Genomic DNA, 27,981 nt, shown 5'->3' with positions numbered 1-27,981 from the left:
CATGGGGTTGGAGGGCATGGGGTCAAGGCAGGCGGACTGACATCCAAGGCCTTTGAGAAGTTGGGGAGATGGGTGCCATTAAGAGAACAAAAATGGCGGGGTGCAGGGGCTCACACCTGTAATTCCAGCACTTAGGGAGGCCGAGGTGGGCTGATCACTTGAGGCCAGGAGTTCGAGACCAGCCTGGCCAACGTGGTGAAACCCTGTCTCTAGTAAAAATACAAAAAAAAATCAGCCAGGCGTGGTGGCATGCGCCTGTAAACCCAGCTGCTCAGGAGGCTGAGGCACAAGAATTGCTTCAACCTGGGAGGCGGAGGTTGCAGTGAGCCAAGATCGCGCCACTGCACTCCAGCCTGAGCAGAGCAAGACTGTCTCAAAAAAAAAGAAAAGAAGAGGGCAAAAACCAGCAAGCCATGATAACACCTCCTTCTGACCAGCACGTGGGGCCTGGGCTCTGCGTGAAGGCTCGCATACTCCTTAACTCTGAACAGGCATATGTGGTGGATGTAATTCATATCCCCCTCTTAGAGACAGGAAAACTGAGCCCAGAGACATGAAGTAACCCACCCAAGGGTCCCACCCACGGGTCCACAGCTGTCAGCGGCAGTGCTGTGGCCGAATCGGGCAGCTGGACTCCAGCAGATGAGGATGAGTGTTAATTTCTCCTTCAGACACTGATTGAGCACCTCCTACGTGAACTTCCCCAGTCGCCCTATGTGGTAGGTTCCCATTTTACAGATGAGCAAATTGAGGCTTTAAGCGGTTAGGCAGGCTGGGCATGGTGGCTCACGCCTGTAATCCCAACACTTTGGGAGGCCAAGGCAGGTGGATCACCTGAGGTCTAGAGTTTGAGACCATCCTGATCAACATGGTGAAACCCTGTCTGTACTAAAAAAAAAAAAAAAAATTACAAAAATTAGCTGGGCATGGTGGCGGGCACCTGTAATCCCAGCTACTCAGGAGGCTGTGGCAGGAGGATCACTTGAACTCGGGAGGCGGAGGTTGCAGTGAGCTGGGATCGTGCCATTGCACTCCAGCCGAGGCGACAGCTTTGCTCAGGATCACTCAGCGGAGCCAGGCATGTTCACGCCCAAACCTGCACTTGTTTGCCATGCTGCCTGGAAGGCCTGTCACTGTCCCGAGGGTGGGCTTGGATCTAAGGAGGGGCCAGAGAAAGGGGCAAGAAAGCATAGACTGGAAAGAGTCAAGCTGCCCAGGCTCGGCCCAGTCCCAGGCTTCAACAGCCCCATCTGTTCTATGCACCGGGTGACTGAGGACCCCAGAGGGCTCCCCATCTGACATCCTGTGAGGCTGGCAAGTTCCCTTCCCAACACAGGCCTCCGTGCCTCTCCCTGCTGCCTCCCCAAGCACCCCTCCCTACAGGGCCCCATCCCTCTTGCCCCAGACCCCACCTGTCTCCCCCCACCACATCTCCTCCAATCGTCTAGAAAAGGGACACACCTGTACAAACTTTTTAGAAAAGGAGGTCTTGTTACAAAAAACAGTTCTGAACAGTTAACATTGTAAAAAGGTATAAAAATACAGGGACTCTGAGCACTCTGAGGAATTTCCTGACACACACTCTCAACTAAGGTGGACAGATCTCTGGGAAGCCAGAGTCAGGGACTGGGCCTCTGACCCCTGCCCTGGGCCTGGCCCCTCTCCTCTTTCCCACGAGCCCTTGCTCCAGGGCTGACCAGAGACGAGGGCGCTCCCCAACCCTGGCTGCGGCTCAGCCCCTCAAGGAGGAACTTGTACGATCTACAGTGGCTCATCCTGGAAGAGGGAGGCTGGACTGAGGTGGGGCCTGCAGGCGATGCCGGGAAGCCTCTCCAGGCCTGGAGCTGGAGCACCCCTCCTCAGCACTGCCAGCAGAGCGCCTCCTCATCCCACCCCAGCTTGAGGCCCCCAAGGGACTGGGCTCTGGGGGGTGGGCTGTGCAAAAGGAGGGCCCTCCCCTGTCCCGGGCACAGGGCCTTTTTCCAGATGCCAGGAGGGGCTCATTTCTCTGGGGGGCCGGAGGGCGGAGAGAAGGGTGCTGAGCTCCTTCGACACTCCTGCTGCAACTGTCCCTTCAGTGTGGACACCTGGGGAAAAAAGGGAAGATAAGGCCAGTCGGGCCCTCAGCCTGGCTTCAGAGAAAGGAAGGCAGCTGGGAACCCCAGAGGGACACAGTGCCACGGTTTCAGGAAAGGTCTGACCTGACTGAGAGTCAGGGGCTGTCCTGCCCTTCTCATTTTGTTCCTTACTGCGGAGTCAGGCGTCTTCTGACTGTCGGCACCTTTGAGGGCAACTCCACCCCCATTCTTTATCCCCATCATCACTTGGGTGGGCATGGCTCTAGCCCAGACCCAAGAGGTGGACATGTGACCCAGCCTGGCCTAGCAGAGCAGCCTTGCCCAGCTGACAAGGCTGGCTCAGGCATGGTCAGGAAGGGGTGTGTGATCTGAGCAGGCCAGTGAGGGACAGCCCTGGGACTTCTGCCCCTGCTGTCTTCAGGGATGAGATTGCTGGGAGAACCTGAGGCTGGAGCTGCTGAGGACACCTGGCCACCCAGGGAGAAGGCTGCCCTGAGCATGGAGCCAGGGGGAGCAGAGCCATGGCAGGAAGGCCTTGGGGCCCAGGAGCATCCCGTGGCCCCTGGTCTGGTCTTGGCTGATACCAGCGCAGAGCCAACCCCACCCTTTTCGGTTATGGGAGCCATCAACTGCCTATACCCAAGAGGTCTTGACTGGGTCTCTCCTCTTCCTCCAGCCCCACACATGATTCTGGCCCAGCCTTCCGAGGGGGCCTGCACACCTGCTCCTCCAGCCCACGCACCCTCTGGCGGTGGGCCCGCTCCCGAGCCTCCAGCGTGTGCTCAGTCTGCACCTGGGCACTGCGCAGTCGTTCCACCTCCTGCTGCAGCTCCAGCTGCTGCTGCTGCGCGTCTACCTCCAGCTGGGCTGGGCTGTGGCTCTGCTCCAGCACCACCACCTGCGCCTGCAGAGAGGGGCTGTGGTCAGGGTTCTGGCCCAGCATGAGTGTGTGTGTGCACGTGTGACAGGTTGTCAGGTACCTCCCTGGGAGGTGGCCAGTGCAGAGGGGGAGGGCAGGAGAGATCCTTGTGTGTCTTCCATCCTGCTGGCCCTGACAGTGAGCCTGCGAGCCCAGGGTGAGTGCACCCAATGACCCCCACTCAGGTAGGTGCGTGCACACACACACACATACACTCACACACTCAGACGTCATACACACAGGCACAAAGGCAAGCATGTAAATCCCTGCCTGGACTCACACAGGTGCATGTGTATGTGCAAAGGCCCAACTCCCACATACATGAAAACATCTGTACACAAACACATATTCACAATACCCAGACACGCCACACCATGCACAAGGTTCATGCTCCATACACAAGAATGATCACATGGGTTCTCACACTGCCGCATGGCCACAACATACACGAACCCACAGGCTCACGTGCAAACAGGCCTTTAGTGTCTTTTCTGTACACCTTAGGGAGAACCCCTCCCTCCATAGCCTGGCTGGGTCACTGGAAGGCTCAGGGCTCCTAGAGGAGGGGTTTGTGGGCCCTGGGCTGGCTGGGCCATCAACACTGGGATTGCTGAGCACTCAGACTGGGGATGAAGTTGGGGTCCCAGACTGGGTGGGGTCAGACCTCCAGCTGCTGGATCTGCCTCTGCGCCTCTGCCAGCTCCAGCTCAGCTCCCGTGAGGGTGCGGTCCAGGCGGCCCTTCTCTGCGCTCAGCCGCACTGTGTCCTCGTGGCTACGAAGATTCTCCCGCTCCACCTAGGCAGGAGAGCCAGGGGAGATCAGGGTGCCAGGAGGAGCTCACTGAGGGGGCTCCAGTTCCTGAACCTCAATGGAATAACCTAACCCCACCAGTGGCAGCAGACCCTGGGGATGTGCAGTGGGATCCACCACAGCTAGGCCCCAGAGGAAGTGAGGGGAGAGCCCAGGGAGCAGCCTACCTTGTCCAGCGTTCTCCTGAGGGCTACACGGTCCTTCTCCAGCCGCAGGGCTGAGCGCTCCACCTCCCGCTTCTCGGCTTCCAGCTGAGCCAGGGCGCGCTGCAGGCTGCCCAGGCGCTCCTGCAGCAGCCGCCGCTCATCTTGCAGCTTCTGGACCATGTGCAGGGCTGCAGCCTCACCGTCCTGCCGCTGCCGCAGTACCTGCAACAGAAGCCAGGCAGGCCCTGAATCCCTCTGGGCCTGAGCGTACTTATCTGAAGCTTGGGGATAATGAGGCTGGCCCACTCACAGAGCAGGCGATGGTGAGGCCCACATCAGAGAATTGTCACCTGAAGCCAAACCTTTCTCTCAGACTCTCAGTTTCTCCATCTGTGTAACAGAACTATGCTCTGAATGAACCATGTTTCCTTACTGGAGGTTGCACCAGGGTTTGGGATGAGGTTGAGATGGGTGGGAACGTCCCCCCCGCCCATCCCAGGGCCTCGCAGTCTTGGGGACAGAGGAGGCACACCCTGGCCCTCACCTCCCGTAGCTGTTGTAGCTGGCCCTCGGCCTCCACCCGCTGCAGCTCCAGGTCAGCCACCTCGCCTCGCAACGTCTGCACCTGCTCGCCCAGAGAGCTGCTTTGCTTCCGTGCTTCAGATAACGCCTGCCGGGCAGCATCCAGCCGTTCCTGGGGGACAGGGGCTGATGGTGCCAGGCTGGCCTGGGAGCCCTGAGAAGTCCTCTCTATTCTGTACCTCCGGATAGGTCCACAACCCATAAAACAGGCAGTCATCTCACCTGGAGGGTAGGGTGCACACCAGACCCATCCACGGCCTATCCACTGACCTGCGTAAGGTAGGACCCACTCAGACCCCAACTCTCCCCAATAAACCCTGCACCTGGGTCCCCCCAAGTCTAGTAGTCTTGTCTTCTTAAGGGACATACCCAGAGCCTCTTCTCATTGGCTGATGGTCTACTGGGCCCACGCCCTCCCTTTAAGCCTGCTCTCATTGGCTCCAACTGACTGCCCCATTGGCTGGCTCTTTACCGGGGCGGGGGGGGGGGGGGCCTCCAGGCCTGCTCTTACTGGCTGACTCTCTCACTGGACCCACCCCAGCCAGACCCTGGGTCCCAGACCTGGAGCACTTGGCAGTCATGTTCACAGGCGGTCAGCGCCTTCTGTAGATGCAGGTTCTTGTCCTGGGTGCTGTTGAGGCTGGCACTGCTCTGGGCTAGGGCCTCTGTCAGGCCCCGCACCTTGTCCCGCAGGGCCCCCTCGCTTTCCTCCACCTTGGCCAGGGCTCCGTTCAGCCGCTCCACGGTCAGCTGCAGGGTCCCTGCCTTCACCTCGCTGTCTGCCACCTGGCAGGAGGACAGCCAGAACAATCAGGGGGCTGTTCCCATCTGGCCTCTACACCTCTGCTCCTACTGTGACCTCCACCTGGCATGCCGAATCCACTCCCTTCCCACTTCTCTCTGGGCCTCCATCATCGAGACCCTCTGTTCCTAAGAACTCCCGCTAGCTCAGCCTACTGCAACCTGGGCCCCACGTCACTGCTGGCTAACTACTCGTGCCCAGAGTGCCATCAACCTAGTTGTCTTAGACTCACTGGTCTCCTCCCTGTCCTCATTCCCCTCTCCTCTCTGCCATGGAAGAGACAGGGTAACCACCACAACACTAAAATTTTCTATTTTTGACTTCGGTGGGTGTTCAGGCAAGGCTAGCCAAATTATTTAACATTCCAGTTAGAGCTGAGCTTCCTAGCAGTTAAGGCAAAAAGGGAAATGAGTGAAACCTACATCTCTAACTTATCCCAGATGACCCCTATGCATGCAGATTCTGTCATCAAATAGCCCTGAATTCTAATTTTGGCTCTGCCTCTTACTAGCTGTGGGATCTTGGACAATGACATCACCTCTCAGCCTCTATTTTTCCATCTGTGAAATGGGGATGTTGGTAATACTTGCCTCACAGGGTTGTTGAGGGACTGCGTAGTGCCTACAAAGCTCTTGGCACAGGGCATGTGAATGTTGTGGCCGTGATTTGGAGAGGGGCCCACCTGTCTCTGCAGGGAGTCCACCCGATCCTGGAGGGCCTGGGCATGGGCCTCACGGTCACTCAGGCCCAGGCGGCTGCGCTGCAGCTCCCCCTCAAGCGAGCGCCGCTGCAGCTCCAGCTTGACGGTGCGGCTCTCGGAGGCGTCCAGGACCTCCTTCAGGCGCCGCTTGTCGCCCTCCAGCTTTGTCTCATTGGCCTTCATCTTGCTGATCTTCTCCTGCAGGTGGCTCGGGGCTCAGGCCCAGACATCCAGTGCACCCCACAGCCCTCCCGCACACGCCCTGGGGCCCATAGGGGAAGAGTGGGGAGCAGCCTTGAAGGGTGACCTGTGTGACCTGGGGCCAGCCTGGGACCCTCTGGAGACCTCGGTCTCCCCACGTGTTCCCAGGATGAGTGGACGTGAAGATCCCAGAGCCCACCTTTCCAGTTTTAGCCCAGGCCAATGGGCTGTGGAACCCAGGACTGCCCCTTCCCGCTCTCTGGCCCCATTTCATATCTGCACAGTGGGGATACTGGATTGGTCCCAGGGTACCACAACCTGGGTGCTCACAGAAGCCCTGAGGAAGGGGCTATAGAAATGCAGATTCCAAGGCCCTGCCCCACTGACTCACGTGCAAACTGAGCTGAGCCTGACAGTTCTGAGGGGGCCCTGCTGTTCTAGGGTTTCAGGTTGTGATTCCCCCTCCCCTGCCCAGGGTCAGCCAGTGAAGAAGGCCTGGGGAGTGGGGATGGGACAGGAAGGCAGACTAGGGGTCCTCCAATCCCTGGTTCTATCCTAGAGACAGGGTGGATCAACAGGGGGTGTTATTAGAGCCTCCCCAGCCCCCATCCTGAGCCTGGCCCCTCTGCCACCCTGCCCACAGCCCCAGCCCTGCCCTGTCTGGGGCCCCCACTCTGGCTCCCGCCCAGCTTTGTTCCTGGCCTCCTCCCGCAGCCCCTGCGGCTGGGCCCACGGCCAGGGCTGAAGCCGCAGACACAACAATCCAGCTAAGCTCGGCCCCAGGCCAGAGGCAGGGGGTTGAGTGGGGGGCAGTAATAGAGGGACAGGCTGGGGAGGGCGGAGAGGAACTGTGGCTGCACTGTCACCACCAGGGCCTAAGTTTCCTGCCCCAGACAGGCGGACACACACACTGGCACCCGCAGCTGTCCCCCAAACACACATAAAAACCCCAGAACTACAGAGACATAAAACAGAGGCTCCCTGAGTACCACCTGTGATAAGAGCCTATGTGTATCACCCTGTGAGGTAATCACTGCTCCTCCTTTTACAGATGAGGAAAACGAAAACCAGGCAGATGACAGCTCAAAGCCCAAGCTCTCTTTCTTTCCTTTCTTTCTTTCTCTTTTTTTTTTTTCTTTTTTGACAGAGTCTTGCTCAGTCGCCCAGGCTGGAATGCAGTGGCCCGATCTCGGCTCACTGCAAGCTCCGCCTCCCAGGTTCACGCCATTCTCCTGCCTCAGCCTCCTGAGTAGCTGGGACTACAGGCGCCCACCACCGCGCCTGGCTAATTTTTTTGTATTTTTAGTAGAGGCAGAGTTTCACCATATTGGCCAGGATGGTCTCGATCTCCTGGTGTCAGGTGATCCGCCCGTCTCAGCCTCCCAAAGTCCAAAGTGCTGGGATTACAGGCGTGCGTGAGCCACCGCGCCCAGCCTTGCTCGCTTGCTTGCTTGCTTTTTTTTTTTTCTGAGACAGGGTCTCACTCTGCCTTGCTAGAGTGCAGTGGCATGATCACAGCTCATTGCAGCCTCGACTTCCTGGGCTCCAAGTGATCCTCCCACCTCAGCCTCCCAAGTAGCCAGGACTACAGGCCCACACCACCATGCCCAGCTACTTTTTGTATTTTTTATAGAGATGGGGTTTCACCATGTTGCCCAGGCTGGTCTCTGAACTCCTGGGGTCACGGGATCCACCCACCTCGACCTCCCAAAGTGCTAGGATTACAGGCATGAGCTATTGCACCTTGACCAAGCTCTTTTTTCTACAGCTAGTGACCACAAGTGACACGAGAGGATGGAGTCTGAATGTGATTTCAGACTCACAGGCTGGTCACCTCAGTGGGTTGCAGAGAGACTCAGGCAGACAGACACAGGGAGACACACGTAAGAGTTAGACAACCACTCGGGTACACAGATTCCCTGTCGCCCCCGCTGGCCCTCAGCTCGTACCCACCTGGCTGGCCCGGAGCTCGCTCTCAGTGGCCTGGAGGCTCCTCTCCAGTGTGGCTACCTGGTCCAGCGTGGCCCGGCGCTCCCGCTCACTGCGCCGCACACTCTCCTCCTGCAGCGCCAGCTCCGCCTGGACCCCGCTCAGCCGCCCATCCACGCTGCGCCGGGCTGCAGCCACCCCCCACCCCATCAGGCATGGCCAAGCACAGCCCCGAGACCCAAACCAGGTCACAAAATGTCCAGCCTGCACTCCACCCAGTGCAGGGCCAGCCTGTCTGCACCCTTCATAGTGTGCAGGTCTGCACACAGGTGAGGCTGTCCAAGGAGGGTCCTCTTGGAGACAGCCCCGAGTCAGGTCATGGGGGCCACAGCAGGGTCAGAGGCCAATCCCCCGGCTTCTGCCTCAACTGCCCAAAACACAGGAGAGAGACCAGGGACCCCGAGGATCAGACTCACCTTCCTCACTCTCAGCCACCACCTTCTGCAGCTGCCTGGCCCTCAAGGTTGCATGGTCTCTCTCAGCCTCCATCTCAGCCAGCTGGCGACTCAGGGCACTGGTCTGCGTCCGAAGATCATCCTACAGCCCCAACATGGGGGAACGAAGGAAGACCCCTGCTCTGACACCCTGCAACCCCTCCAGGGCCCTGCAATTTCCCTATCCAGCCACGCATGCCCAGGCTTACCCGTTCTCTCTGGGCACTGCGCAGCTCCTGCAGAAATTCCCGGAGGGCCCCGCGCACGGCCTCCGGGTCCAGGTCTGGAGGAGCCGGGGAGGTGGCAGGTCCTGGAGATGGTGGCTGGGACCCAGGGCTGCATTCTAAGGTGCTGGGGCTGCTGAGCCCGTCCCCACTTCCTAGAAGAGAACACTTGCTCAGTGATGCAGGAGCCATGGGCCGGCCTCCCACGCATCTCACTCACTGTCATCCCTGCCTTTCCCAACAGCCCTCAGAATCAAGCCCAACTTCTCTGCTATAGCTTAGGGGCCTTCTTGCCCAAACCAGCTGAAACCTTCTCACCGTTTACAAACTGGCCACCCTGCATCCCCCATGTTCTAGAACATTCTTTGTCCCAGCCCTAGGGCCTCTGTACATGCTGCTCCCCCTCTCCCCATGGTGTCTCTTTGCCTGGCCCGTCCTTTAGGGCCGCCCCCCTCCCTCAGAGGCCTCTCTGGCCCCAGGCTGGATTACAGTGAGCTCATCCCATCCTCAGGGGGGTCTGATGTCTGCCACCCCACCCAGACCATGAGCACCACGAGGGCTGGGCCTTGTCTCTTCCATCCACCACTGTTCCCAGGGCCCAGTGCAAGGGTGGCTGCTGCATAACCTCAACGTCTCTCCACACTGAGTGCTTACTGTGCTAGGCACTTCATCTTCACAACAACTTCCTGACAGGTAAGGAACAATTTATCCTCTTCCCAGGCAAGGCTGGCACAGAGCAGTTAAGTGATTTGCTTGTTCTCTTGACTGGGTGTGGTGGCTCACGCCTGTAATCCCAGCACTTTGGGGTCCGAGGCAGGCGGATCACTTGAGGTCAGTTCAAGACCAGCCTGGCCAACACGGTAAAACCCCATCTCTACAGAAAATACAAAAATTGGCCAGGCGCGGTGTCTCACACCTATAATCCCAGCACTCTGGGAGGCCAAGGCGGGCGGATCACCTGAGGTCAGGAGTTTGAGACCAGCCTGGCCAACATAGTGAAATCCCATCTCTACTAAAAATACAAAAATTAGCTGGGCGTGGTGGCGGGCGCCTGTAATCCCAGCTACTCGAGAGGCTGAGGTTGGAGAATTGCTTAAACCCGGGAAGCGGAGCTTGCAGTGAGCCAAGGTCGAACTGCTGCACTCCAGCCTGGATGACAGACCAAGACTCTGTCTCAAAAAAAGAAACAAAAGACTGGGAGCAGTGGCTCACGCCTGTAATCCCAGAACTTTGGGAGGCCAAGGTGGGCAGATCACGAGGTCAGCAGTTCGAGGCCAGCCTAGCCAACATGGTGAAACCCCATCTCTACTAAAAATACAAAAATTAGGTGTGGTAGTGGGAGCCTGTAATCCCAGCTACTCAGGAGGCTGAGGCAGGAAAATTGCTTGAACTGGGACCCAGGAGGCAGAGGTTGCAGTGAGCCAAGACTGCACCACTGCACTCCAGCCGGGGCGACAGAGCGAGACTCCGTCAAAATAAGAAGAGGAGAGGAGAGGAGGGGAGAGGAGGGGAGGGGAGGTGAGAGGAGAGGAGAGGAAGGGAGAAGAGGAAAAGAAAAGAGAGAGAAAGAGAGAGAGAGGAAGAGAGGAGAAGAGAGGGGAAGAGAGGGGAAGAGAACAGAAGAGAGGAGAAGAGAAGAGAAGAGAAAAGAAGAGAAGAAAATAGAAAAATTAGCTGAGCATGGTGGCCCACGCTTATAGTCCCAGCTACCTGGAGGGCTGAGGTACGGAGGCTGAGGCAAGAAAATAGCTTGAACCCCGGAGACAGAGCTTGCAGTGAGCTGAGACTGTGCCACTGCACTCCAGCCTGGGCGACAGAGCGAGACTACGTCTCAAAAAAAAAAAAAGGGGGGTGGAGCCGGGGGCGGTGGCTCACGCCTGTAATCCCAATACTCTGGGAGGCCAAGGCAGGTGGATCACCTGAGGTCAGGAGTTCAAGACCAGCCTGGCAAACCTGGTGAAACCCCATCTCTACTAAAAACACAAAAAATTAACTAGGCGCAGTGGTGCACGCCTGTAGTCCCAGCTACTCAGGAGGCTGAGGCAGAAGAATTGCTTGAACCCGGCAGGCGGAGGTTGCAGTGAGCCGAGATCGCACCATTGCACTGAAGCATAGGCAACAGAGTGAGACTTGGGCTCAAAAAAAAAAAAAAGTGATTTGGTTGTTCTCAACACTGGGAAGTTTCAGGGCTGAGGTGGGAATCCAGGCAGCCCCACTCCCTGGCAGAAAATTGTGCACTTTGCTTGGAGTGATGGCCAGGGGAGGTAGAGGGGGTAGGGCGGGTGGAACCAGGGCACTACCTGGAGGCTGGCACTGGAACTGCAGGACACGGGTCCTGCCATGAGCATCCTGCCTAGGCGGCGGAGGGACACCGAAACTTCCCCGCAGCCACGAACTTGGTCACCACCCAAAAGGCCTCGCTCAGAGGTTCCCAAAGAAGCAGGCCTGCCCCTGGTGGACCAGCTCTAGAAGGTCCCATCATCATCTCGTGAGACTTACTCACTATCATGAGAATGGCATGGGAAAAAAAAAAAAAGAAGGTCCCATCGTCTCGGGGTAAAAGTCCTCGTAGAGGCCTACAATGTCTATTGGAGCAAACCCTTCGTCCCCAACCCTCACTCCCCTGCTTGATGCTCTGGGACTGATGGCCCCTGCTGTCCACAGGACAGGGGCACCTCCACTCAGGACCTCCCTCCCTCAGCTGCTCGCTCACGTTCTCCCCTTACCTATCACCTCCTCAGTAAGGCGCCTGCTGCCCCCGCATGAACTGCCCCAGCCCTTCCCTTGGCTTTGTCCTTTTTTTTTTTTCTGAGATGGAGTCTCGCTCTGTTGCCCAGGCTGGAGTGCAGTGGCGCGATCTCGACTCACTGCAACCTCCCCCTCCCAGGTTCATGGGATTCTCCTGCCTCAGCCTGCCAAGTAGCTGGGACTACAGGTGCCTGCCACCACGCACGGCTAATTTTTGTATTTTTAGTGGAGACAGGGTTTCACCATGTTAGCCAGAATGGTCTTGATCTCCTGACCTTGTGATCTGCCCACCTCGGTCTCCCAAAGTGCTGGGATTACAGGTGTGAGCCACCGTGCCTGGTCTCCTAATTTTTTTGTTGTGGCAAAACATATATAACATAAAGTGTCCCAGTTTCACCACCTTTTTTTTTTTTTTGAGACAGGGTCTTGCTGTGTTGCCCAGGCTGGAGCACAGTGGTATTATCACAGCTCACTGCAGCCTCGAATTCAAGGGCTCAAAAGATCCTCCCACCTGTGCCTCCCAAGTAGCTAGGACTACAGGCATGCGCCACCATGCCTGGCTAACTTTTGTTGTTGTTGTTGTTTTTGTTTTATAGAGATGGGGTTTTCCCATGTTCCCCAGGCTGGTCTCAAACTCCCAGACTCAAGCGATCCACCTACGTCAGCTCCCCAAAGTACTGGGATTAACAGGCGTGAGCCACCGCACCCAGCCCATTTTCACTTTTTTTTTTTTTTTTTTTTTGAGACAGAGTTTCACTCTTGTTGCCCAGGCTGGAGTGCAATGGCACAATCTCGGCTCACTGCAACCTTCACCTCCTGGGTTCAAGCGATTCTCCTGCCTCAGCCTTCTGAGTAGCTGGGATTACAGGCATGCGCCACCATGCCCAGCTAATTTTGTAATTTATTAGTAGAGACGGGGGTTTCTCCATGTTGGTCAGGCTGGTCTCAAACTCCCGACCTCAGGTGATCTGCCCACCTCGACCTCCCAAAGTGTTGGGATTACAGGCGTGAGCCACCATGACCGGCCTTTTTTTTGTTTTTTTGTTTTTTTTTTTTTTGAGACAGAGTTTCGCTCTTGTTGCCCAGTCTAGAGTGCAATGGTGCGATCTCGGCTCACCACAACCTCCGCCTCCTGGGTTCAAGAGATTCTCCTAGGCCGGGCGCAGTGGCTCACGCCTGTAATCCCAGCACTTTGGGAGGCTGAGGCGGGCAGATCACAAGGTCAGAAGATCAAGACCACGGTGAAACCCCGTCTCTACTAAAAATACAAAAAAAATTAGCCGGGCGTGGTGGCGGGCGCCTGTAGTCCCAGCTACTCAGGAGGCTGAGGCAGGAGAATGGCGTGAACCCGGGAGGTGGAGCTTGCAGTGAGCTGAGATCTGGCCACTGTACTCCAGCCTGGGCGACAGAGTGAGACTCTGTCTCAAAAAAAAAAAAAAACAAAAAAAAGACAAACAAAAAAAAGAGATTCTCCTGCCTCAGCCTCCCGAGTACTGGGATTACAGACAGGTGTCTGCCACCACACTCGACTAATTTTTTGTATTTTTAGTATAGACAAGGTTTCACCATGTTGGCTAGGCTGGTCTTGAACTCCTGGCCTCGAGTGATCCACCCGCCCTGGCCTCCCAAAGTGCTAGGATTACAAGCATGAGCCAACACGCCAGGCCATTTTCACCATTTTAAAGTGTACAACTGAGTGGCATGAATTACATTCACACAGTTGTGCAGCCATCACCATCATCTGTTCTCAGATCATCCCGACTGGAGGTCAGGAGTTTGAGAGCAGCCTGTCCAACATGGTGAAACCCCATCTCTACTAAAAAAAAAAAAAAAAAAAAAAATATATATATATATATATGCATATGCACATACATATATATACACACATACATATACATACATACATTTTTTATATATATATAGTACTTGCACATATGTAATATGTAAGTACTATGCCATTTCATATCAAAGACTTGAGCATCCACCAATTTTGGTATCCAGTGGAGTCTTAGAGCCCATGCCCCTCAGATACCAAGGGATACTGCATATTACATATGTGCATCCTGTCATATACTCCCATACACTTTCAATCATCTCTAGGTTACTTATGATACCAAATACAGCTAAGTGGAAATAGTTGTTATACTGTATTGTTTTTAGTTATTCTTTTTTTTTGAGATGGAGTCTTGCTCTGTGGCCCAGGTTGGAGTGCAGTAGCATGATCTCAGCTCACTGCAACCTCTGCCTCCCAGGTTCAAGTGATTCTCCTGCCTCAGCCTCCTGAGTAGCTGGGAGACTACAGGCACGTGCCGCCACGCCTGGCTACTTTTTGTATTTTTAGTAGAGATAGGGTTTCACCATGTTGGCCAGGCTGGTCTTGAACTCCTGATCTTAGATCTGCCCTCCTCATCCTCCCAAAGTGCTGGGATTACGGGCATGAGTTACTGCGCCCGGCACACCCTGGCAAACTAGGACAGCCCCAAACAAAAACTTTAACTACTAAATAAAGCAGTAACCCCCAAATCCCCCACTTTCCTCAGCCCTTAGTAACCTCTAATCTGCTTTCTGTCTCTACGAATTTGTTTATTCTAGATATTTCATATAAGTGGAATCATACTGTATTTGTCCTTTGGTGACATGGATTTCACTTGGCATAATGTTGTCAAGGTTTATTTGTGTTGTGGCATGTATCAGAATGTCATTCCTTTTGAAGGCTGGATAATATTCCATTGTAGGGCCATGCCATATTTTGTTTATGCATTCATCTGTAGATGAACATTTGAGCTGTTTCCTTTGACTATTGTGAACAATGCTGGAATAAGCATTGGTGCTCAAATATCTGTTCATGTCCCTGTTTCCAATTATTTTGGGTATATAGCTAGGAGTGGAATTGCTGGGTCTACAGTAATTCTATATTCAGTGTTCTGAGGAGCTGCCAAACTATTTTCCATGGTGACTGCAGCATTTTACAATCCCACCAGCAATGTCCCTTGCCTGGTTTTTCCTTTGGAAGGATTTCCTGGAAGGGGTCAGGCCTGGTGGTGTATACATCTGAGGGAGATATTGGGGTTACAGGTGTGGTGTGGAGCTGAGGAAGACAGGCTGAAGAAAATGGGATGTTGCTGGAGAGAGGGCAGGGGTCAACGAAGAGGATGGAGGTTCAGAAAATCAAAAAAGGAGTCAAGAGCATTAAGAGCCCTCCATCCCCCCATCCAGGAAAGGTGCAGTGGCTCATGCCTGTAATCCCAGCAGGAGGATCCCTTGAGTCCAGGAGTTCAAGACCAGCCTGGGCAATATGGTGAAACCCCATCTCTACTAAAAACACAAAAATTAAGCAGACATCGTAGTGCACACCTGTAGTCTCAGCTACTTAGGAGGTTGTGGTGGGAGGATAACTTCAGCCCAGGAGGCAGAGGTTGCAGTGAGCCAAGATCACACTACTGCACTTCAACTGGGGTGACAGAGTGAGATCCTGTCTCAAAAACGGAAAAAAAAGAACCACCCCACCTCCCCCCAAAAATAAGTGGCCCAGACTGGGTGCCATGGCTTGTGCCTGTAATCCCAACACTGAGAGGCCTAGACAGGAGGATCGCTTGAAGCCAGGAGTTCAAGACCAGCCTGGGCAACATAGTGAGACCCCCCGTCTCCACAAAAACTACAAAAATTAGCTGGGTGTGGTGGCACACCTGTAGTCCCAGCTACTCAGGAGGTTGAGGAGGGAGGACCACTTGAGCCCGGGAAACAGAGTGAGGCCTTGTCTAAAAAAAAAAGAATCGCCCTTGAGAAGCACGGATCAGTGAAGGGAGGGGCCTTGGTGAGGGGGCGGGGCTAAGAAGCGGGCCTCAGTGGAGGGGTGTGGTGGACTCCTTGAAAAAAAAAAAAAAACCTGCCGTGTGGGGGCGGGCCACCTTCCCCCTTCCTGCAGCGCGGCGCTGCCCTTACCTCCTGCGGGTACGTCCCGGGCAGGGGAGCCGGGCACCGGCCGCGGGGCTGGGCTGGGCGCGCGACCAAGGCCAAGGCCCCGGCGCAGAGCCGAGCGCAGGCCACCCAGCTGGGCCTCCGCCGCGCGCCGCTGCGCCTCCACGCGGGCCAGCTCGGCTTCCAGGCCTTGTGCCCGGCCCTCGGCTGCGCTCAGCCGCAGGCCCAGCTCTGCAGCCTCGGCCCGCGTCGCCTCCAGCTTCAGCTCTAGGCCGCGGGCGTGGTCCAGCTGCTGCTTTTCAGTGCCACGCGCCTCCTCCAGGGAACCCAGCAGGCGTCGCTCGCGGGTACGGAACTCGCCTTCTTGTTCCTGCAGCTTCCGCTGGGCTACCTGGAGCTGGAGTAATGCCAGGAGGTGGGGGTCGGCAAGGGCTCCCCTAACCCGATGCCCCACCCCTAAGGCCCAGACTGGAGCCCACCATCCCTGGCTGTGTGCTCAGCACAACCCTTTATCCTTTAGTGCTCGCCACTCAAGCAGGAGATGCAAATACATCCCCGTGGGATGAAATACTATAATTTGTTTATTAATCTCTTTATTCTTTATACAAGCCTTGTAATGCCCATAGTTTATTAGTAATAACAGCTAGCATTTGAATACATAGGGCTTATCAGTGCCAGCCACCAAGTAACTTTCCAAAAAATATTAACTCGAATTACTACTCTATGAATTGATCTCACTTTACAGAAGATGAAACAAGCACAGAGATGCTAAGTAACTTGTCCAAGGCCACAGAGTTAGTAAACTGCCAGAGCTGGGATTCAAAGCCAGGCATTCTAGCTCCAAAGGCTGTTTTTTTAATTGTTGTTTTTGTGGGTTTTTTGTTTGTTTGTTTTTGGAGACAGAGTCTAGTTCTGTCACCCAGGCTGGAGTGCAGTGGCGCAATCTCAGCTCGCTGTAAACTGCCTCCTGAGTTCAAGTGATCCTCCCACCTCAGCCTCTGAGTAGCTGGGATTACAGGTGAGCACCACCATGCCCAGCTAATTTCTGTATTTTTAGTAGAGACGGGGTTTCACCATGTTAGCCAGACTGGTCTCGAAATCCTGGCCTCAAGTGATCCACCAGCTTCAGCCTCCCAAAGTGCTGGGATTACAGGTGTGAGCCACTGCTCCCAGCTGTTTTTGTTTCTGTTTTTAAAGCTTTTTTAATAGCTTGACAGCAGCTTATTAATCACATGTACTCACAGCCCTAGGGGGTGGGGGAAGGCAGGGAGGCACACCACACAGGGCCACGCAGGGGCTGCAGGCTGGGAACACAGTGAACAGCTAGGAAGGTTAAGTGCCCACTGGTTCCAGAGGGAGGTGTGTCCAGAGGCTGTTCCCTTAACCACTAGGCTACATTGCCCCTCCTTGCCCATAATTTATCAATCAATCTGCACACAATGTGGGCATGCATTAAAAAATCATTTACCAATGGGATGCAGGGTCACACAGACACAAAGCCACCCCTGCCATTTAGAGAGTCAACCTCTCACAGTCACCAATTTCACTGGAAACCCCATCTACTGAGCAGCTGGGTGCCAGGACCTGTGCCAGGGCCCTTCATACATGCCCAGCTGTGCTAGTCCATCTCTTATGAGCACTCTGAGGCATAGAGATGAAATGACTTGCTCCGGGCCATACAACAGATTCACAGCGATGAGACAGCCGGAAAAGGTAGAGCAGCAAGAGTGGGGGCTTTGGAGTCAGACAGACCTAGGTGACTGTGTGACCTTGGGTAGATCCCTCCACCTCTCTGAGGGTTCCGTAAAATGGGGCTAATGGTAGGACGGGCGTGGTGGCTCACACCTGTAATCCCAGCACTTTGGGAGGCCGAGGCAGGTGGATCACCCGAGGACCAGAGTTTGAGATGAGCCTGACCAACATGGTGAAATTCTGTCTCTACTAAAAATACAAAAAAATTAGCTGGGCGTAGTGGTGAGCACCTGTAATCCCAGCTACTCGGGAGGCTGAGGCAGGAGAATCACTTGAACCCAAGAGGCAGAGGTTGCAGTGAGCCAAGATCGCGCCAGTGCACTCCAGCCTGGGTGACAGAGTGAGACTCCTTTTCAAAAAAAAAAAGTAAAAATAAAAATGGGGCTAACGGTACCTATCCCATGGGGCTGCTGGTAGAGTCAAACAAGGTCATATTTACAGGGCCTCTCCCTGCCCATTTTGTGGCGGCATACAGTAGACCCACTGTTCTTTGGGCTGTTCTTATTATAACTTGGGAAAGTTCTCAAGGAGTGGGGGAAGGAACGAGCCCTAGGGAGTGGCCTTTCAGAATGGTCCCAGCATTGGGGTGCCTACCTGCTTCCTGCTGGAGGGAGGAAAGATGCACCAGCCCACCCGCCTGCTCAGTTACCTCCTGCCGCATCACCTCCAGGCTGGCCTCGCCCTTCAGCAGCCTCTGCCGGAGGCCCAGGGTCTCCCGCCGGCTCTCCTTTTCTGCCCGCTCGCCCAGCGCCAGGCGGCCCTGCAGCTCCGCCAGCTCCCGGCCCAGTCTGGTGTTCTCACTGTCCAGCATCTTCATCTGTGAGAGAGCAGGAACGCCAGCGGGTTCAGCTCTGCCCCGTGCCCTCCTAGTCCTGGCCCAAGGCCACTTAGGACCTACTGCTCTAGGGACACCTATATCAAATACCACCCCATATCCACTGGGAGCCAGCCCCTAGATAACCACACTGAGCTCAGGCGATGCTAGGCACTTGAGCATCAGTGGCCTGTTTACCATTTAATCAGTGGGTCAAAACTACCTTTCATGAGGGGATTGGTATAGTAGAAGGAGGGCTCAGCCCTTAGCAGACCAGGAGTTCACAGGCAGGAACCATAGCTCCCTGGGTTGTTTTTCATTTCTACAGTGGTGATGAACATGTTTGAAGTGCTCACCATGTGTCCAGTCCTGTTCTAAGCACTTCAGTTACATTAACTCATTTAATCATCGTACAGTGCTGTATGAGGGAGGTAGAAACATTATCCCTATTTAACAGATGAGAAAACTGAGCCTCAGAGTGTCAGAGTAACCTGCCCAAACTCACAGAGCCCACACACACCAGACTGGGATTTGATCTGAGACAACTGCAACGTTCTAAGCCCCCATTTCCCCACAGGAGCAGGTGGGGGTACTGCCTACCTACCCCATATGCTACAGCAGGGGTAACAGGAGATGCCGTAGCATGAAACATGCCCAGCAAAAGCTGGCATGCAAACGCCAGCTCCTTTCAGGGAGTCTTGTGGTTTCTCAGGAAGGGGCCTGGGTGAAGGGGGCTATGGTATCTCTGGGCTATCAGAGTATCAGAATATCTCTGGCTATCCGGTTGTGATATCTCTTTTTTCGTAACTAAAAACAAATTTTTTTTTTCTTTTTTTGAGATGGAGTCTCGCTCAGTCACCCAGGCTGGAGTGCAGTGGCGTGATCTCGGCTCACTATAAGCTCTGCCTCCCAGGTTCATGCCATTCTCCTGCCTCAGTCTCCTGAGTAGCTGGGACTACAGGCGCCTACCACCACGCCCGGCTAATTTTTTTTTTTTTTGAGACGGAGTCTCGCTCTGTCGCCCAGGCTGGAGTGCAGTGGCCGGATCTCAGCTCACTGCAAGCTCCGCCTCCTGGGTTTACGCCATTCTCCTGCCTCAGCCTCCCAAATAGCTGGGACTACAGGCGCCAGCCACCTCGCCCGGCTAGTTTTTTTTTTGTATTTTTTAGTAGAGACGGGGTTTCACAGTGTTAGCCAGGATGGTCTCGATCTCCTGACCTCGTGATACGCCCGTCTCGGTCTCCCAAAGGGCTGGGATTACAGGCTTGAGCCACTGCGCCTGGCCCTTGAGCCACTGCGCCCAGCCTATTTTTTTGTATTTTTAGTAGAGACGGGGTTTCACCGTATTGGCCAGGATGGTCTTGATCTCCTGATGTTAGGTGATCCGCCTGTCTCAGCCTCCTAAAGTGCTGGGATTACAGGCATGAGCCATAAAGTTTCTAAAAAAAATTTGGGGAGGCCAGGCGCGTGGCTTACACCTGTAATCCCAGTAATAATTGGTGGCCAGGTGCGGTGGCTCACGCCTGTAATCCCAGCACTTTGGGAGGCAGAGGACAGTGGATTGCTTGAGCCCAGGAATTCGAGACCAGCCTGGCCAACACGGTGAAACCCCGTCTCTACTAAAAATACAAAACAAAAATTAGCCAGGCGTGGTGGCGGGCATCCATAATCCCAGCTACTCGGGAGGCTGAGGCAGAATTACTTGAACCTGGGAGGTGGAGGTTGCAGTGAGCCAAGATCGCGCCATTGCACTCCAGCTTGGGCAACAAGAGTTGAGACTCTGTCTCAAAAAGTAAATAAATAAATAAAATAAAAATAAAAATTTTAAAAACTTTTTTAAGAGACAGGGTCTTGCTTTGTCACCCAGGCTGGAGTGCAGTGATGTGATCACAGCTCACTGCAGCCTTGACTTCCTGGGCTCAAGGGATACTCCCACCTCAGCCTCCCGAGTAGCTGGGACTCCAGGAGCATGACATGACAACTAGCTATTTTTTAAATTTTTTGTAGAGACTGGTTCTCACTATGTTGCCTGGGTTGGTCTTGAACTCCTAGGCTCAAGCAATCTTCCCATCTTTGCCTCCTGAAGTATGAGATTAAAGGCATGAGCCACCACAGCTGGCTAATTTTTTGTATTTTTAGTAGAGACAGGTTTCCACCATGTTGCCCAGGCTGGTCTCGAACTCCTGGGCTCAAGCAATCCACTGGCCTCTGCCTCCCAAAGTGCTGGCATTACAGGCGTGAGCCACTGCACCTGGCCTGGTTGTGATATCTCTGGGTGAGGACAGCAGGTGCTTCTTCAATGCATGCTGCTGTTCATGAGTTTGGAGATCATCTAATTCACAGGTCAGCAAACTACAGCCCACAGGCCAAATTTGGCCAGTCTCCTGTTTCTATAAGGGTCTGAGCTAAGGATTTTTTTTTTTTTTTTTTACATTTTTAAATCGTTGAAAATGGATCATTTCTAAAGGAAGAACAATATTTCTTGACACATGAAAATGACAGAAAATTCACATTTCAGTGTCCCTAAACAAAGTTTTACTGGAACCCACACCCCTCTGTTCATGTGCTGTTTGGGGCTGCTTTCTCACTACCCCGGCAGAGCCAAGTAGCTGCAACAGAGACTGTGTGGCCGGTAAAGCCGGAAATATTTACCATTTGGGCTCTTTACAAAAAACAGTTTGCCAACCTCTGACCTAGTTCACGAAATCTGTACCTTTTGTTGTTCGCAGATTCCTCTGAGAACTGGACAAGGACACCAGCTCCTCTCCTTGGAGAAACGTGAGCCTGAGCGTGCACACAAATGCACGCAAACTTTTGCACAGTTTCAGGGATTCAAGGATTCCTCAAAGCCCATCCATTCACACCAAGGTTAGGTGAGAGGACGAGTCAGAGTTCAAGGCCCTGGTTTTACCTAGGGGGAAACGTGATTCCAGAAGGGGGGAGCTACTGGCCCTAGGACGCACAGCAAGCCCTGGGGCAAAGGGTGGCGCAGGGAAAGTACCTGACGCCGGAGCTCCTGCAGCTCCCGCCGAGCCTCCAGCCGCGAGCGCTCCACCTCCTGCAGTCCAGTTCGCAGCTCCCCGGCCTCCTTGCCCACAGCTGTCCGTGCCTCCTCTAGGAGAGCCAGCTTCTGCTCCTTGTCCTCATTGGCAAGCTTCAGGCTGGAGAGGGCAGAGGTCAGGGGCTGCCCTGGGTCCTGGGAGTAGTCAGTGGCTCTACACAAAAGCAGCCTCCTCCAATTCCTGGAGTGGGTCAGACACTGCCCGCCTATGCGGCCTCTCCCAAGAGCTGAGCCCTCCAGGGCTGGGGCCCAGGCCCTCAGCTGAGAGGGGTAGACTAGTGACTCCAGGAGGAGACCTGGTTTCCAGGGTGATGAGGCAGGTGGATCTGAGTCTGGACCCAACCCTGCCCACTGCCCCTCTGCCCCTTTCCCCAATCAACAGGGAGGAAACCTTCCTAAAATGAGCCAGGTGCCAGGCTCTGCTTAGGAGACAGAGAATTCGTATCTGGGCAATTTCCCCAGAACCTTGGGGCTGAAGTTAGATTTCAAGGATAGGATTCCATGAGAACTCAGGGCTGGTCCCCCTGCGACGCCCCACCTGATGCGCTCGCTTTCTGCCTTCTTCACAGCGGCCCGAAGCTCCTCGTTGGAGCGCCGCAGGGCCTCGCGCTCCTTGGCGCCCTCGCCCAGGCTGCGCCGCAGCTCGCCTGCCTCCTGGCGCTGCACCTCCCGGCCCTCCTGGCTCTCACGCAGCTTGCGCTGGGCCTCCAGCAGCTCCCGCCGCAGCCCATCGCGGGCATCCTCCAGCAGACGCAGCTGGGTCCGAAGCTCTTCTGCCTGTGAGCACAGCAGGTGTCCCCAGGCCAGCGGTCAGGGACCACCCCTCAAGCTGGGTCTTGTATCCCAGATCCCTGGCCCTGGGGAGCCTGCCCCATCCCTCTGCTGTGCTGAGACCGCAGGCTGTGAGTTATCATTTGAGCAAGGCGTGCTGCAACCAGTCATGTTTTCACCTGAAGTCACCATCAGTCAGGAGTGTCCTGAGCACACCAAGACGGCAGAGACCCCACTCACCCCTCCTTGAGGCCAAATCCCACCTGTACTCAACAGGTGCTTCACAATGCTTGCTAAATGCCACCTGCACACAACAGGCGCTTCACCATGCTTGCTAAATCCCACCTGTACACAACAGGCGCTTCACCATGCTTGCTAAATCCCACCTGTACACAACAGGCACTTCACAATGCTTGCTGCCTCCTTTCTAAGTGCTATTCATTGGTCCTCACATGCAGGGAGGAATCTTATACTCTTCCGGGGCCCTGGGGAACTAGGCCCCCAGGCACACAGCGCCATTTAGGATATGCTGCTCAGAAGAGGGGGCGGCTGCTCACCTCGCGAAGACAGGAGTCCCGCTGCTTGCCCAGGTCTCGGGCCTGCTCTTGCAGCCTCCTCACCTCCTGGGCGTGGGCTGCAGCAGCCTCCTCCAGCTGAGCCCGTAGGTCCCGCAGCTCGGACGTCAGAGCATTCACGGTGCTCTGGGACAGAGGGGCTCCTCAGACTTGGTCCTGCTGTGTCCCCAAACCCTGGCTCCTCCCAACCCGCTTGGTGCACTGTCCACCTTCAGCCCTAAACATGCCCCCCCCACCCCCGCCACCCGCTGGCCTGCCGGACCCTCTGCCATCCCCTGGATGCATAGTGAGTGCTGCCCGTGTAGCCAGGCTCTCCCTCAGGCCAAAAGGATTCATCAGGGCAGGGCTGAGCCACCTCCCTCAGATGGGGGCTCCCAAAGGAAGGGCTAAACCTCCTCTCCCACAGCCTGGAAGCTTCTCCAGGACAGGGCCATGCCTCCCCGTGGTGGGAGCTCCTCAGCCAGGGATGTGCCTCTCTATGAGACGGCAGCCCAGCTGCCCAGCCCGCCCTACCCGGTCTTGCTCCTGCCGGCTCTGGGCATCTCGTTTCTGCCGCTCCATCTCCAGGGAGATGGTGGCCAGGCTGTGCCGTGTACCCATCAACTTCTCTGACAGCACCGTCTTCTCAGACTCCTTCAGAGACAAGGCCTGGGCAGAGGCAGGGGACAAAGGGCTTGGGGGATGGGCTGGTCCTGGGGGCATGCTCAGGCTTCTTCCTGCCTGGGAAATGTGCCCACTGTGGGCTTAGAGGCCTGAGTGTGCCACCGCAGGTGGACCCAGGGCAGACGTGCAGCCCTGGAAAAGGCCATAACGGCAGTCACAAGAATCCCGGACATGGATACCACTCACAGAGCTCACTAACCCGCCACAGCACCCTGACAGCAGAGTCTTTCATTCTACCCATTTTACAGATGAGGAAACTAGACTCAAGGAGGTAAAGCGACTCGCCCAGGTACACAGCTAGTGAGGAGAGGAGATGGGCGCAGTCTGCCCTTTCTCTGTTACATTATAGAAAAGTTAGGGACTTGTTATTTGTGGGGACGGATCAGCTGATGCCTGTGGGCATCGTGGGGACTGCTCAGAAGGCAGTCCTGAGGATCCATGCCCGGCCTGGGTGGGATGAGGCATGGGAGAATACGGAACAGCTTTCCTGGTGTCACAACTGTCACTGTCACTCAGTGAGTGCTCACTGTGTACCAGGCATGGAGCACAGCAAGGCCTCACAAACCCTCTTCTAATCCTCCCGTCCTGCAGGTGAGGAAACAGAGGACCCCAAGAGGGCAGTGGCCTGCCCCAGGGCTCTTAGCTGCCATGTGGCGGAGTAGGGTCCACCCCAGAACAGGAGCAGCTCAGAGAGCAGCAGAGGCCATGCCAGGGCTCACGAACCTGCTGCTTCTCGCTCTCAGCCAGGAGGAGGCCCTCGTCGCGCTCCTGCTGCAGGGTAGCAATCTCCTCACTCAGCTCTTCCTTCTCGGCCTCCAGCCTGGCCAGCAGCTCCTCCTGCTCGCGCTGCAGCTGACTCTGCAGCTGGGCCCGCTCGGCCTCCAGCTCCCGCCATGCTGCCTCCTAGGGGGCCAGGACCGGACACATGTGACACACCAGGAGGGGCCCAGGCAGACCCCACAAGACATCAGGGCAGCAAGAGCCATCTGGCCCCCATACCCTCAGTGACAGGGAGGGTGACCAGGTAACTACAAGGGGGTGACGGAGACACACCAGGGCTTTCTGAAAGTGCCAAGGGGCAGCAGTGGGCTGGCCTGGTGGTCCGAACATGGTCCCCTGAGGAGGGACAAGCAGCTGTCAGCCAGGTAAAGAGAGAAAGACAAAGAACCCCAGGCCAAGAGCACAGCTCCTGGAAAGGCCTAGAGGATGCAGGGTGCAGAGGGAAACGGGACGCAGTGAGCCACAGTGCCAGAGCCCCAGGCAGTGGCCGGGCCAGGCCAGGCTGTGTGGGCCACGGGGATTCTAAGGACAGTGAGGGGAGTGGGGGAGAGGACTCGAGCCAAGGTGACAAGGAGCAATCTGATTTTTAGCTTAGGGGATGTTCCAACAGCTGTGGAAGAGGGATTGGGGTTGGGATGGAGGGGAGTTAGGACTGGCTGTGACGAATGAATGGGGTCAGGGGGTGCCAGAGGAGCTGGAGAGAAGAACACAGACTAGGGGACATTAATGAGGCCAAGCCAGGCAATGCAAAGGGCAAGAGCAAGGGGGAGGTCACAGGAGTTTAGATCCCTGGGGACTGGAAAGGCGGGCAGGCAGAGCCCACAGGCAAAGAGCAGCCCACCTGGGGAGCCCGAGGGCAGGTGCCTGCCTTTTTTTCTTTCTTTCTTTCTTTTCTTTTTGATGGAGTCTTGCTCTGTAACCCAGGCTGGAGTGCAGTGGCGTGATCTCAGCTCACTGCAAGCTCAGCCTCCTGGGTTCATGCCATTTTCCTGCCTCGGCCTCCTGAGTAGCTGGGACCACAGGCGCCCGCCACCATGCCTGGCTAATTTTTTTGTATTTTTAGTAGAGACGGAGTTTCACTGTATTAGCCAGGATGGTCTTGATCTCCTGACCTCGTGATCCACTCACCTCGGCCTCCCAAAATGCTGGGATTACAGGCTTGAGCCACTGCGCCCAGCCTCTTTTTTTTTTTTTGAGACGGAGCCTCGCTCTGTCACCCAGGCTGGAGTGCTGTGGCGTGATCTTGGCTCACTGCAATCTCTGCCTCCCAGGGTCAAGCAATTCTTCTGCCTCAGCCTCTCGAGTAGCTGGGACTACAGGCGCATGACACCATGCCCAGATAATTTTTTGTAGTTTTAGTAAATACGGGGTTTCACCGTGTTAGCCAGGATGGTCTCGGTCTCCTGACCTTGTGATCTGCCCACCTCGGCCTCCCAAAAGTGCTGGGATTACAGGCATGAGTCAGCATACCCGGCCAAGCCGCCCCTTCTTTAAGAGCTTCACCGTAGCTCATGCCTGTAATCCCAGCACTTTGGGAGACCGAGGCAGGCAGATCACGAGGCAAAAGTTTGAGACCAGCCTGAGGAACATGGTGAAATCCCGTCTCTACTAAAAATACAAAAATTAGCCAGGTGTGGTGACGCGTGCGTGTAATCCCAGCTAGACAGGAAGCTGAGGCAGCAGAATCGCTTGAACCCAGAAGGTGGAGGTTACAGTGAGCCGAGATTGTGCCACTGCACTCCAGTCTGTGCAACAGAGCGAGACTCCATCGCAAAAAAGAAAAGGAAAAAAAAGAGTTTTATCGCCACCTGCTGGAGAAGCGTGATAACAACCACCCAAGGCCATGGGGACTGCAGGATGCACGGCATCCCCTGGAGCCATGTAATCATAGCCTGCACCTCTGTTGGAGGTAGCCCTGTCTAGGATTTGGTGGCCCAGGGCTCCTGTCCCGAGGGCCACTCTGGAGAGCATGCCAGTGCCAGCAATAATAACTTATGGAGCATTTGCTAAGTACCAGTCACTATGCTAAGCCCTCTATGTGGATGGTCTCAGTTCATCCTCAATATCTTCCACTATCCTATCCCTATTTCTACAGGTGGAGAAATGAAGGCACAGACACCTTGGGTAGCACCACCAGTAAGTAACCAAGATTACATTCAAACCCAAGCAATGTAACCCCAGAGTCAGTATTCTAGTAACTTCCCTGGCCCCTTGCCTTTCTATATACTCAGGTCTGAGTGGCCCTTCATATGCAAACAGTACTTAGCAAATGAAAGTGCTTTCCTGCTGTACATTAGGTCAGCATTTCCCAAATGTGGTTGTGGACCCTCTGCATCAGGATTACCAGGGCTGGACCAGATTTGGGACCTGGGAATCTGCATGTCTAATAAGGACCACAACCTCCCCCCCGCCTGCCCCCCAAGTCCTCCCAGCTGTCCCCAGGGCCTCCACAACAGAGAGGAAGTCCCATTTCACAGATGTAGAGACCAAGGCAGAGGAAGAACGATGATGAGACACTGGCTCAGAGTCCTGCCCACCCCTCCCCAGCTGCCTGAACCTTTTCACGCTGGAGTCGCTGCAAGTCCTCCTCGTGGGCTGCCCGCTGCTCCCGCAGAGAGGCCTGGGCCTCCCGCTCAACCTGCACCAGCTTCTGGGCCATCAGCTCCTTGTCTAGACTGGCTTTCTCCTGTGTAGCTATTATTTGCTGCCGCAGGCCCGCCAACTCCCCTGCACAAGAGGAATGGAGGAAAGGGCAGGGTTGGGTTCAAACTTTTCCTTGGGCCAGCAGACTTAGGTCAGGTGAGCCATATGGGCAAAATCCCAGAGGCAGAGGGCCTGCCTGGCAGCTAGTTTGGGTCCTCTTGAAGAAGTAGCTTGCCCTCTCTGGGCCTCAGTTTCCCTATCTGCTACATGGGCTCACTGGCCCTGACCCCTTTCCTGCCTACCTAGAATGGCATTAAAGGCATAAAATGACTGACGAGAAGGCCTCCCAAATGGGAAGGATGCCAAAGATATAACAACCCTAGGCCAGGCGCAGTGGCTCACACCTGTAATCGCAGCACTTTGGGAGGCTGGGGCAGGTGGATCACCTTAGGTCAGGAGTTCGAGACCAGCCTGGCCAACATGGCAAAACCCTGTCTCTACTAAAAATACAAAAATTAGCCGGGTGTGGTGGTGGGCGTATGTAGTTACAGCTACTTGGGAGGCTGAGGCAGGAGAATCGCTTGGACCAGGGAGGCAGAAGTTGCAGTGAGCCGAGATTGCACCATTACACTCCAGCCTGGGCGACAAGAACGAGACTCTGTCTCAAAAAACAAACAGGCTGGGCCCAGTGGCTCATGCCTGCAATCCCAGCAGTTTGGGAGGCTGAAGCAGGCGGATCACCTGAGGTTGACAGTTCGAGACCAGCTTGACCAACATGGTGAAACCCTGTCTCTACTAAAAATACAAAATTAGCCAGGTGTGGTGGCACATGCCTGTAATCCCAGCTACCTGGGAGGCTGTGGCAGGAGAATTGCTTGAACCTGGGAGGCGCGGAGGTTGAGGTGAGCCAAGATCATGCCATTGCACTCCAGCCTGGGCGACAAGAGTGAAACTCCGTCTCAAAACAAACAAACAAAAAACAACCCTATTACTGACTGAGCACTAACTATAGGTCAAGCACCCAGCTAAGTATTCTAGACATAACTTCATTTTGTCTTCATAATATGCCTAGGTAGTTTATCCTCATCCCCATTTAACAGATGATGAAATGGAGGCTCAGAGGAGATCAGCAGCGACTTCCCAAAGCCGCACAGCTACACATAAAGCATCTTCTTTAATGACTGACATAAACATACCTGTCAAACGTCAACTATCAGTATTAATGGAAATGACTACAGGAAATGGAAATGGTATAGCCACCATCTCAAAACCATCTCCCGGGTTGGAACCCACCAGCATTTCCCTTCCTGGTTCTGTCTGGCTCAGGTGTACATGGACAGGAAAATTAATTTCCATGACCCAAGTAGGTG

General features: G+C 55.1%; 1 protein-coding gene across 7 annotated transcripts in view; it reads right to left on the bottom strand.

Annotated features, from left to right (window-relative positions):
• Positions 1-1,472: 1,472 nt before the first annotated feature.
• CROCC (ciliary rootlet coiled-coil, rootletin) overlaps positions 1,473-27,981 on the bottom strand; it is a 59,434-nt gene continuing 32,925 nt past the window's right edge. For 4 of the 7 annotated variants that reach the window (XM_030913819.1, XM_030913820.1, XM_030913823.1 and 1 more), the window contains 18 exons: positions 26,526-26,695; positions 23,912-24,091; positions 23,039-23,173; positions 22,508-22,651; positions 21,718-21,956; positions 21,120-21,279; positions 17,954-18,121; positions 15,577-15,949; positions 8,872-9,041; positions 8,645-8,765; positions 8,193-8,356; positions 6,021-6,236; positions 5,098-5,322; positions 4,499-4,648; positions 3,976-4,176; positions 3,662-3,793; positions 2,800-2,982; positions 1,473-2,087 (listed from right to left, as the gene is read on the bottom strand). In XM_030913819.1, coding sequence (XP_030769679.1) covers positions 2,001-2,087; positions 2,800-2,982; positions 3,662-3,793; positions 3,976-4,176; positions 4,499-4,648; positions 5,098-5,322; positions 6,021-6,236; positions 8,193-8,356; positions 8,645-8,765; positions 8,872-9,041; positions 15,577-15,949; positions 17,954-18,121; positions 21,120-21,279; positions 21,718-21,956; positions 22,508-22,651; positions 23,039-23,173; positions 23,912-24,091; positions 26,526-26,695 — 3,218 coding nt within the window. In that variant the 3' untranslated portion in view covers positions 1,473-2,000. Of the gene's footprint in view, positions 2,088-2,799; positions 2,983-3,661; positions 3,794-3,975; positions 4,177-4,498; positions 4,649-5,097; positions 5,323-6,020; positions 6,795-8,192; positions 8,357-8,644; positions 8,766-8,871; positions 9,042-15,576; positions 15,950-17,953; positions 18,122-21,119; positions 21,280-21,717; positions 21,957-22,507; positions 22,652-23,038; positions 23,174-23,911; positions 24,092-26,525; positions 26,696-27,981 lie in introns of those variants that run through there. The other 3 variants (XM_030913821.1, XM_030913822.1, XM_030913825.1) reach the window with 2 other exon arrangements.

The sequence above is a fragment of the Rhinopithecus roxellana genome, chromosome 12 (genome assembly GCF_007565055.1).
Source record: "Rhinopithecus roxellana isolate Shanxi Qingling chromosome 12, ASM756505v1, whole genome shotgun sequence".
Classification (NCBI taxonomy): domain Eukaryota; kingdom Metazoa; phylum Chordata; class Mammalia; order Primates; family Cercopithecidae; genus Rhinopithecus; species Rhinopithecus roxellana.
The sequence above is the reverse complement of the archived record's forward strand: the minus strand, read 5'-3'. Positions and strand labels throughout refer to the sequence as shown.